Source organism: Sapajus apella, unplaced genomic scaffold (assembly GCF_009761245.1).
Source record: "Sapajus apella isolate SASKATOON/1434 unplaced genomic scaffold, GSC_monkey_1.0 scaffold14, whole genome shotgun sequence".
NCBI classification, from domain to species: domain Eukaryota; kingdom Metazoa; phylum Chordata; class Mammalia; order Primates; family Cebidae; genus Sapajus; species Sapajus apella.
Window position 1 is genome coordinate 28,989,416 of NW_022436954.1, and position 12,076 is coordinate 29,001,491.

Here is a 12,076-nt window from a genome sequence, read left to right on the forward strand (position 1 = left end):
TGTTATAGCAAAAACTGGAAACTACCATTCTGTCCATCAATAGGGAAAAACAAACTGTGGCTTATCATAGAATACCACATGGCAGTTTAAATGAATGAACTAGATCAATATAGTATGTGTATAGCAACCTGGAGAAATTGTTAAAACAATGTTAAATAGAGAAAGTACAAAAGGAAATGTATGCCATGATATCATTTATGTACATTTAAAATACAGTAAACGTTAATGTATACTGTTTTATATATATATTATGTGGCAAAGGATTAAAACCTATCACTTGAGGCCTGGGATTACCTTTTGGGAGAAGGGGAATGAGAAGGGGGTGGATGGGCATATCTGGAATGCTTTAAAGATACAACCAAAAACACTTGAACTGAAGTCTGGCAAAATGTTAAGATCCATGCTGACTTTAGCATAACTTGGTATCTTGCCCGATTTCAGATCTTTTAAAGAAAAAAACCAGTAGCTCTTTTAGCTGGGGCTCCTGAAGATATGAAGGGATCCAGAAATGCAGTGGCTGTGATTCCTGCGGGGTGGCTGGAAAGGAGATTGGATGTGGGGCCTGTGGGAGGACAGGACACAGCAGTAGGGGTGGGGGGCACACTTGGGCTTTTCCCATTTTGCCCACCTGAGTAATTTAAAGCCGACTGATCCAACTGTGCCACGGACACAGGGCCTCTGGACATCTGCGTGAAGGAGGCACTGTCGTGCAGCTGGGTGGGCTCGGGCCCCGCCGACTCGGACATTCTGGTCTTGCTGCCGATGTCTGAGGTGGATCTAGATGGGGCAGAGGGATTGCGTTAGCGCTGTCCCAGACCTCACGTGGCAGCCCAGGCAGGAGGAGAGTGCCCTGTCACCTTTGGGTGTGGACAGCTGCCTCCAAGCTTCATGAGGGTGGGACCCCCAGGACTGGATTCATCCCCAGAAGACAAAGGGCCTTCTAGGGGCATCAGCAGGGCAGGGACACCTAGACTTGTAGCAGCTGTCATGGCCTGAGCTGGAATCATTTTCAGATGTTCAAGGTCAGTTCTCTCTTAAGGGTGGCTCTCGTGTCTCTGGGTGGTAGAATATTTAATTTCCACATAAAAGAAGAAAAGCAATTAGTCCTGGGTATTAGCTAGGGACAGTCCACCCAGGAGGTGATGACATCAGCAGCAGCCAATGGGAAGGCTCTGTCTGGAGTGTGGTTGCTCCCTTCTCACACCCAGGACAGCTGGGAGCTACAGTCCCTGTTCCTAACTGGCAGGAAGCGCCAAGCCTAAGACTGGGAAGCTGGGCTGCTCCAGAGAGCAGTGGGCATTCTGACTGACAGAACTGTGTTTGGTCCCTGGGCAACCAGACAATCAAGCCTATTTAACACATCCCAATTTCCACTTGGTGCTCAGACAGCCGGGAAAGAAGAGGGCAGCCTGAGCTCTGCAGACGCGGACATCTCCTGGGTCTCCAAAGGGTCCTTCAGCCACAGACCATTCTCCCTCACCAGCATCACCCCTTGCCTGAGGCAGTTTCGCAGAGGGACTTCAGGCTCCCCTAAAATTAGCCCAGTGGGAAACAGGCAAAGACAGCTGCAGCAGGTCTGGCCCCCCACAGGGTCACCCTCTGAGCAGAGCAGTGGCTATCACAGAGCAAATGACAGCCACAGTAAGGGAGAGGATGGAAGGCAAAAATCTGGGTTCCAACTACCTTCCCCTTCATTAATTTTATTTATTTATTTTGAGACAAGGTTTCACTCTGTCACCCAGGCTAGAGTGCAATAGCACGATCTCAGCTCACTGCAACCTCTGCCTCCTCGGTTCAAGTGATTCTTCCACCTCAGCCTCCCAAGTAGCTGGGATTACAGGTGTGTGCCACTACATCCACCTAATTTTTGTATTTTTGGTAGAGATGGGGTTTCACCATATTGTCCAGGCTGGTCTTGAACTCCTGGCCTCAAATGATCCACCCCCCTCAGCCTCCCAAGGTGCTGGGATTACAGGCATGAGCCACCGTGCCCAGCCTACCTTCCCTTTCCAGGCCTGTTTCCTCATCTGTACAACAAAAGGGGTAGACAAACTCATCTCAAAGGTTCCTTCCTTGTCTAATCCTGAGTTTATATAAAGGGCAGTGCCCCCCTGATATGTGGCAAGATAGCAAATGGTGTGGAAGTGGCTGGGAGGAGACAGGTGGTGGAAGAAGAAATAAGAAATTGATGCTGGCCTTCAGTAAACCTCCCACAAATGGCTGGTATGAGGCCCCTCCAATCCAGGACTCTCGGAGTAACTGAGAAGCCCCCTGCTATTCTCCTAGGAGGGTCCAGTGTGGAGACTGTATGATGTGGCCATTCATCAGGGTGGGGTCTCCCTTCCTTTCTTCCTTTCTCCCTTCCTCCCTCCCTCTCTGCCTGCTTGTTCCCATAGCCCTGGTTTCCCACACGATGTTCCAGGCATCTGCTACTTGTTCAAAAAACCCTTCCTGGGAAAATTTCTGAGTTCTGCCCCATAAGCAATCCTGAGACCCCTTTCAGGGGAATCCCAGAACTTTTGAGATCACCTAGGCCACTGTGCTCATGTACAGACAGAGACAGGGGCTGGAGAGGCGAGGCCACTTGCTGGGGCTGCACAGCAGGTCAGGGTCTGCTGATTTCCACCAGGCTTGACTGGTGGCAAGAGGTGACATCTAAACCACGGGCAATGAGAGCAGGGTCTCTCCTGAGGGAAACTCCTATTTTTCTTTCCCATTCACTAAAGCCCAGACCCATGGTTCACAGACAGGTGTGATTTGTGTGTTGGAGGAGGCTGGAGTAGGAAGGCCAGGACAGTGGTCCATGTGTACCCCCAGGCACAGATCTAGCCTTTCCCAGTGCTCAGGGCTTTTGTCTTTCATGCCCGTCCCTAGTAAAAACACGCACTTGTTATATTTTCACAGAGCAAAGAACATGCTTAACATATGCATTGCAACGGAGATACCTGATTTCATACGCTTCCTGTCTCTCCCTCTTGGAAGTCAAGAGTTGGGGTGGGTGCTCAGACATGACTGCCCCTCCCTGGCTTCTCAGACACCACCCCTCAATAACCAAGCGACTTCTGGTAGCAGCCGTGGAGCTGGAGTCATTTTTAGATGTTCAAGGTCAGGGTCTAGGGCTTCCCAGGTATGGGGCAGTTGACCTTGGGCTTCTTCAACTGTGGGATCTCAAGAACTTTCTGATTAAAAAGCACAAAAGCACCTTGATCTGTTGATTCATGGTGCTCGGGGCGCCACAGGCATGTGGTTGTCTGTACAGGTGACACACCTTGAATGGGCAGAGCATGAAGGAAGTTTGCTGGTGCTATTGTTAGGTCAGGGTACACAGGACCGACTCTTTTCCAAATACTCCAAACAAAGCAAAGAAAGGAATGTGTTACCGCCTGAGAGAAGCGACAGCCACAGGACCAGTCCGAGGAGGTACGGGTGGCGGCGGTGAGCCCATGACCATCTCAGGAAGCTGGGAAAACCTGTAAGCCTGTGAAAGAGACAAGTAAGAGAGCTGTTAATACTCAGGGTTGGCCAGCACATAGGTTCTTTGTGTTTGAGGAGGAAGCAAACTTCCAAGGGTCAGACCTCCTTACTCAGACTTTTTTCTAAGATCCTCCCTACCATGTTTCCAGCCACCTCTTCCACTGCGCCTCCCATCACTCCACCTCGCTGGGGCTGCTGTACTTACAGGGCCCTTCAACCATCTCAGAACACGCCAAGTTCTGTCTCGCCTTGGGCTTTTCTTCCACCTGGGTGCTTTCCACACAGTTCTTCCCAGGGCTCCATGCTTCATTTCATTCACCCAGCCCCATACTCCCCTAGAGCCCCATTTATCTATTTTCATCATGGCAATGATCACTCTTTGACATTATATGGTTGCTTGTTTATTTATGATCTGCCACCAACTACAGTGCAGTAAGGGCAAGGACTTTGTTGTCAGAGATATCCTTATACCTGGACAGTGCCTGGTATATAACAGGTGATCAATAAAGGCTAGATGATTAAATGGATGAATTATTGTTTTACTTTCTCTCAAGGGACAGCAGGTTTAGTGGAGAAAAGCAGTGGACTCGGAGTCAGGAGGTAGGTGTGAAGGTCCTGATGAACAGACTTGTTAGGTCCTTAAGTAACTCAAGTGTGATCTTTCTGCACCTCTTCTGAAATGGGGACAACAATGCTTGTTCAGAGGGCTGCTGAGATCAGGTAAGATCAGGCGAGTCTGTGTGTGTGTGTGGGTGAGTCTTTTGCAATCTATAAAGTGCTATTCAAAGATAAAAGACTGGAACTGTCACCAAAAAAGTGAAGACTTTTATCGACATGTGAGGGGATAAAAGCAAACAGACAGAGACAGACAGGATTAAACAGAGCCAGGCCACAGCCTCCTTTAGCAACAGAAAATCCAGAAATGTTCTCTGAGAAGACAAAGCTTTACTTCAGATTCTCATCCATTTCTTTCTTCAGGTATTACGCCCGTCAGATCTCTCAAGGAAGATGATGACAGGATTTTAAACCTGAAGGCATCAGGACAAAAAACAGAAGCATAGGGAGTCCACAAACAGGATTCTTTCAACTGAATGAGGTCTTCTCCCTCCAGGTTTATGGCAGACTACATCTTCATAAGGCCAACCCACTCAGTAACAATGAGGTCCTGGAAAAAAAATACTTTTCAATGCAGCATGAATCTGCAAAATGTCAGGGAAATCAGAAAAGACTATCTGCCTATCCCATACCTCAGCAAACTAAAGCAAAACCATGAGCTGAAACCAGAGGTGGAAATACGGAGTGGTAAGCAAATATGAATGGCGGAGTGGCCTGGAAGACAAACGCCATATTGGCAGTCGATGAAGAGATCGAGCCTTGGAACAGGACAAGGTGAGGCGGCTGAACCTCAGGCACTCACCTCCAACACGAAAGGAGGCTAGTACTGGTCCCTTCTAGAGAGGGGGGATGGATGGCAATGCTCCCAGCTCAGGCAGAAGCAATTGTAAATCCTCTTTGGAGGAGAGTATCCCTAAAGTAGGCCCTCAGGATTAGCACAGATTAGGATGAAGCAAATGGAGCTCATCGTCTAAGACCATGAACATACCAGAAAAGAGAAGTTAAAGACAGTGGAAAAAACAAACAAGATTTAGACCTTTAAGGACTTTAGATTTCAGAATTTCCAGACATAAGACAAAAAATAACAATGAAAGAAATGTTTTTTAAAAGTAATTCACCAGAGGCTGGGCAAGGTGGCTCACCCACCTCCTGTAATCCCAGTACTTTGGGAGACCAAGGTGGGTGGATCACCTGAGATCAGGAGTTCTAGACCAGCCTGACCAACATGGAGAAACCCTGTCTCTACTGAAAATACAAAATTATCTGGGCGTGGTGGCAGGTGCCTGTAATCCCAGCTACTTGGGAGGCTGAGGCAGGAGAGTCGCTTGAACCCGGTAGGCAGAGGTTGCGGTGAGCCGAGATAGTACCATTGCACTCCAGCTTGGGCAACAAGAGCGAAACTCTGTCTCAAAATAATAATAATAATAATAATTGACCAGAAAGATACTATTAGAAATGAACCAGCAGATTTGAAAAAGAATAGAACTTTCAGAAGCGAAACATGATTATTAAAATATTCAATGTAGAGGAAGTAAATAATAGATTAATCACAAATAGAGAATTAAGAAACTAGAAAATGGAATTAGGGAAATTACTAAGAATGATGCCCAATGGGCTGAGAAGATAGAAAATATAGAAGAGAAATACAAGACATGGAGTATAGGATGAGCAGGTCTAACATGCAGCCAAGCAAACTCCCAAAAGAGAGAAGATGGAAAACAAAGATGAGTAGATGGCTAAAAATTTTCCAGAGTTGATAAAATAAGTAAATTAATAATCCCAAGTAGGATCAATAAAATGAAACACACCTCTAGATACACTGCAGTGAAACAGTAGAATACCAAGGGCAAAGCGAAGACCTTAAAAGCAGCCCAAGACAAAAGGCGTATCACCTACAAAGGGATGGCAATGACACTAACAAATGACTTCTCATTAGCCCCCAGAAGACATGGAATGCAAAGTGCTCAGTCAGCCTAGAAGTGTATCAACAATACTATCTTTCTAGAACAAGAATGAAAAAACATCTGCCCAGATCTAGAAGTACTGACTGAATCATTATGGAAAGCTATATTACTGTGCTGCATTTCATTGTTTTTTTTTCTTTTTTTGAGCATCAGTAAACAACGTATGCTAAGGTAGCATTCACAGAACCAAATCTTCAGTTCCACTACATCCTAAACTCCTTGGAGTGCAGTAACCATGTCTGTCTTATTACAGCCGTTCTTCATTACCAAGCAAAACATCTTGCACCTAGCCGTGTTAAGTAACTATTTTCTGAATGAATGTTGAGTGAACAAGGATTCAGGCTGTTATCTTGATTTAGCCATTCACTTTCTCTGGACATGCCATTCAGCCTTTCTGAGGCTTGTTTTTGTTTTGTTTTCCCTGTGAAATAAGGCATTGGCCGGTCTCACAAGCTTCCAAGCGTTTCTTTAACCATGACACCATTCCAGCACACCCTAATACATAGACAGATGAAAGCAGAGCTTCTCTGAAGTTGGGGAGGAGGTGCCCTGGTGAACCTGACCCTTCACTTACCTGCGTAATGACCCCCTGAGGACCTCCCTGGACCCTGAGGTTCTAGAGACAGTTAGCAAATCCGTGTCCTGGAGGTCCTTCCAGCTTTACCCTTCATGATTATCGATAAACCAAGTGAGGCACTTCTTTCCCAAAACAGACAAAGGAGATTTACAGCCCCTCTTCTCTCTTCTGGTCTCTCATACTATTCAGCAGAGGAGACAGACAACCCATTTTTATCTCAGGTTCTCGGAAGGCTTATCCTGTAGTCCGCAGAGTTTCCCAGCCAAGAAAAGGCTTTCTATGCCTATGGATGTCCTATTAGCAGTACACCAAGAGAACTGATTAGAAGTTCTGAACTTGTGACAAGCAGCATGGGAATTCCCTTCTTGAAGATTTTGCCAGGTACAAAGCAAGATGGCACAGGAGATCAGGCAGTCCCTTTTGGGCTGTATCCTCTGGGCCCCAGGGCAGCCACAGGAGACACATAAAACACAGAGGGGACAGCCTATGCCACGCACTCCTGGGTTGAAGGAATCCCACAAGCTGTCTTCTATCCATTCCTGTGCACACTCTAAGTCCTCCTGTCTCTGCCTTCTAGTTCCCTGTCTCATGTATTTGGAACCTGGCTCTCTCCTGGCTGCTCTGTGACAGGAATCCATTGAAAGCTATTGCGCAAAACTGTTGCCAGGTTCCAAGTTCCCAGTTCCATGACGCTGGCTGCAAGGAAGGACCTCGTCTTTCGGGGTCCCTGCCCTTGGGCCAGGAAAGAGATCAGAGACTGAGGACTGAAGGCAGTCAGGTTGCAGGTCTCGGAGGCTGTGTGTGACTGGAATAGGGCATTCGTTAGGCTCTGAAGTTTGGTCATAACATGGAAGGAAGGGAACCACAGTCCGTTTGAAGTTCTAGTGCTGAGTGTCCCTGGGGAAGGGGTGAGGGGAGCGGGTCAGCGCCATCCTCTCCAGCAATTCCAGTGGAGAGGGAGCCCCGACGAACCCCAGTGCATGCTGGTCCCTCCTGCGCATGTGCATTTCCCCAGGAGGAGGGATCTGGTAAAGGCAAACCTCCAGGGTGGTGCTACAGGCATGACAGGCTGCAGGGGACAGCCTGCGGTTAGAGGGACAGGTAAAGGGGTCTCAGGCTTTGCATTAGTGGGGAAAGGCCACTGATAGGCCAACGCCAACCCATCCTCCTTAGAAGTCCTTGTCCACTGCCAGCAAGCTAGCCCCAGGGCAGAGTGGATGCTCCAATCTTTCCATAGCTGGTGGCAACTCTGGGTTCCTGTGCATGGTGCCCTTCCACAGCATTGTGCTGACCCTAAGTACCCTGCTCCAGGCAGAACAATGTCCGGCTAGAAATGACTTCACATCCTAGTACAGGAGCCAGACTCTGCTACAAGGATAGTTCTTATTTAGTTGAAAGAAGGGGGCTTGGTAATTAAAGTCTAACTTTAAAAACCCAGTGCTTATTTTGATCTGTCAATGGATCAATAATTACCGATGAGGCTTCCAGGCCTCTCATGGGGAATCATAGAAGGTTCAAGCTGGGAAGAGCAGCAGACATGCAGACCACATCCTTTGCCTTAACAGATGACGATACTGAAGCCCAGAGAGGTCAATTGATTTGTGCAAAATCACACAGCCAATTAAGGACACTATCTCACCAATCTGATGTGGCGCACAGGATGTGGGTTTCTAAGTCAGCTAAATCTGGGATGAAATCTTGGTTTTGATCCTTACCAGCTGCTTGACTTCGAGCAATTTACTTAACTTCTCTGTACCTGCTTTATTATTAGGCAATGAAGGTGGGAGTATCATGCCCTCATTTCAAAGGCTATTTTAAAGACTAATTTATAAATGAATGTAATATTTGGTGCACGGTAGGTACTCAATAAATGATAGTCCCTTCCCTGAGAGATGGAAAAATATTCTGACATAGCACAGATTGAGAATCCCTTATTCAAAATGCTTGGGAACGGAAGTGTTTTGCATTTTTTTCAGATTTTTGGAAAATTTGCATTACTGGTTGAGCATCCCAAATCCAAAACTCCAAAATCCAAGATGCTCCAGGGAGCATTTCCTTTGAGTGTCATGCCGGCACTCAAAAAGTGACATGGATTTGGGATTTTCCGATTTGGGATGCTCAACCAGTAATCATAGTCTTTTTCTTCCACAGTTCTTCAAATCTAGGGCCCTTTCCCTGCCCCAGAGAAGGAGGCACAAAAGACTGAGGAGGGCACAAGAGCCAATTCTTACCAGAGTTTCAAAAGCTAAAGCTACTGAATTGCAAGAACCTAGGATTTTGAATACCTAAGTCCTAAAACACACAAGGCCTAAGTCTGATGCCATAAACGGGAGATTTCAAAGAAGTGAGGTACATTTAGACCACTCTGTGGATAGGAAGGGGAGGAGAGTCAGAGAAGAAGCAAGAGGTTAGATGTCAGTGGGCCTGGAAAAGAGGCCCTCTGTCCTGTCTCACCCTGGGGGAAGATGTGGAGGAGAGGACATAAATAAGTCCCATCAAAATTTGGGCAATTTGAAAGACAAGGGACCTGTCTACCTCTAGGGAAGTGCAGGAATCAGCAACAGCACAAAATTCCCCTTCCCCTGCGGGTACAGTAGAGGAGTATGGTGTATGGAAGCAGACCAGAAGTGCCTTTAACAGTCCCGCGTGGTGGCAAATGAAGCCACTGGAGAGGGGCAGGTGTGTGTGTGTGTGTGTGTGTACGTGTGTGCACGCACACGCGTGCTTGAACAAGAGAGTGATAGAGCAAGGGACAGAGTGAGCTCACCTGAACACACACGAGCATGGAAGGGAGGAAGGGAAGAATCTGGAGAGGGCGTGTTGAGTAGGAGAAAGGATACAGCTGTGCTCTGCCTGGACGAGCAACCCGAGAAAAGGTGGGAACAAGGGCTTCTCAGGGACACCAGCCGGAATGTTTAGATGAGGACAAATGGGGACCAGATGCTGCAGCCTTCTCCCCTCCCCCCGACATCATGTAGGTCCACAGAAAATGCGGAGGAAGAGCCTGAACTGAGACCGAGCTTCTGGCATGTGGAGAAGATCACAGAAAAACAGTTACTTTTCTTGCACATCTGAGTTTGCAGGCTGAGATAAGAATTCTCCAGACGTCCTCTCCCACCTTCCCTCTCTCCCTTCTCATGCAGTCTTGCTGTATAAACTGTGGATATTACTATAACGATTTTCCTAAGCTTATAAGGGTACTCATTTGCCAGAGGTGGGGTACTCAGGTGACTTACTTACATGGGAGGATTTCTTAGGGCAGTTCCAAGGCAGAGAGCCCCATTCCTAATCTGGCCCAGGTAGATAGAATCATATCTGGCCCAGTATTATACAACGGCCTGCCTTCAAGGACTCCTGCGAGCTGGACCAAGCACTGTCAGCAGTGACTGGTGTAGGTCCTCTCACTCCTGCTGTCCTCACTTCATCAAACTACCAAGGACTTTTGTATAACCAGAGGTAGAAGGAGTCCCAGAATAATTGACATTGAATCTCTAATGCCCTGAGCCAGATGGGAGCTCAGACCAGATTCAGACTGATTTGGAGAAACAAGAAAAGTAACATTTCTTTCATTTCTTTCTTTCTTTTTTTTTTTTTTTGAGATGGGATCTTGCTGTGTTGCCCAGGCCAGCCTCAAACTCCTGGGCTCAAGCAATTCTCCAACATCAGCCTCCTAGAAGCTCGAACTACAGGTGTAGAAATGTAATATTTCTTTAACCTAAGTGTTGTGGCAGAATCAAAGTCATAGCTGATATACCTGTATATCTCATCATTAACAAAGGCTTGGGGGAGTTGTTTTTATGAAGAGAGGAGAAAAAAAGACCATAAAATTCCCAATTGTACCCTAATGGAGATGCCTCCCTTACTAGGGCAATGATAAGAACGGACAAAACTCCAAATGGGTAAGAAGCTGCTGCTGCTGCTGCCTCTTTCCTTTCCTTTCCTTTTCCTTCCTTCCTCCTTCTTTCCTTCCTTCCTTCCTCTCCTCCTTCTTCCTCTTCTCCTACTCCTCTCTTTCCTTCCTTCCTACTTTCCTTCTTTCCTTCCTTTTCTTTTTCTTCTTTTAATAGAGATACGGTCTTGCTCTGTCACCCAGGCTGGAGTACAGTGGTGTCATCATAGCTCACTGCAAACTTGAACTCCCGGACTCAAGAGATCTCCCAACTCAGCTTCCCAAGTAGCTAGGGCTACAGGTGTATATTACCATGACCAGTCAATTTTTTTCGTAGAGACATTATGTTGCTCAGGGCTTGTCTTACATTCCTGGCCTCAAGCGATCCTCCCACCTCAGCCTCCCAAAGTGCTGGGGATACAGGCATGAGCCACAAAGCCCAGCCTTGAGTAAGTTTCCTCATAAGAAGATTATACTCCAAAGTTTGGATATTCAAGTTCTCCCAGAGCCTGGAAGATGTTCCTATAAGTCACTTTGGCCACCAGGTAGAAAGAGTGTGGGCTTTGAATTTAAGCAGCTCTAGGTTCTAACTCCAGTTCAGCCATTTATAGCTCCATAAACTTGGGCAAGTTTCTTTACTTCTCCAAGCTTCAGTTTCCTCACTGAGTACTTTGGGATAATACTGATCTCATAGGGAGGTTTTTGGATTAGAAGAGATAATTTCTATATAGCACTTAGCTGTGTCCAGTAGACAACGGGAGCTCCATAGATGCCAACTCTTGCTGCTGTTGTCATTGCCATTAATTCCATCTGCAAGGAGTCTACTGTGGAAGATGTGTTAGCCCTGTTTTCTTTTTTGAAATCCCCTCCTCTGTCACCAACAGAAGGGCGGTAGAATGTTTTCATTCTGCTTGGCACAGATCCATTATGACTGCTAGCAAAACTGGATTGGACAGTAGATGTGGAGTCCAATTTCTTTCTTTTTTTTTTTGAAATGGAGTCTGGCTCTGTCACCCAATCTGGAGTGCAGTGGCATGATGTCGGCTCACTGCAACCTCTGCCTCCTGGGTTCAAGCAATTCTCCTGCTTAAGCTTCCTGAGTAGCTGGGACTACAGGCACATGCCACCATGCCCGGCTAATTCTTTTTTTTTTTTTTTTTTAGTAGAGATGGGGTTTCACCATGTTAGCCAGGATGGCCTCGATCTCCTGACTTCATGATCCACCCATCTCAGCCTCCCAAAGTGCTGGGATTATAGATGTGAGCCACCAAGCCCGACCAAGACGTGGAGGCCAATTTCTTCACAGATTCAAGGGGTAAAATATGATCGAGAGTCTCCTGAACTGCAGTGCAGAAATCCCAGGCCACCAGCAGTAACATTTCCATGATATAAATTCTATCAGCCTAGCCTAGTGCATTTAATCACCAGCTTCCAATTGTCTTCCGACGGAGCTCAAAGTGCCTCCTCTTTAGAAGACAGAAAGTAATCATAGTTATCATTCTAAATTGCCACCTTTTCTATGGATTTCCACATTATCATAGCACAAAGGGACTCTGC

The 12,076-nt window shown here is 46.8% G+C and overlaps 1 protein-coding gene across 5 annotated transcripts in view; it reads right to left on the reverse strand.

Annotated features, from left to right (window-relative positions):
- The window catches only part of KIAA1549L (KIAA1549 like), a 286,237-nt gene that overhangs the window by 15,561 nt on the left and 258,600 nt on the right, over positions 1 to 12,076 (reverse strand). For all 5 annotated transcript variants that reach the window (XM_032283624.1, XM_032283623.1, XM_032283622.1 and 2 more), the window contains 2 exons: positions 3,381 to 3,478; positions 629 to 777 (listed from right to left, as the gene is read on the reverse strand). In XM_032283624.1, the coding sequence (XP_032139515.1) occupies positions 629 to 777; positions 3,381 to 3,478 (247 nt within the window). The remainder of the gene's footprint in view (positions 1 to 628; positions 778 to 3,380; positions 3,479 to 12,076) is intronic.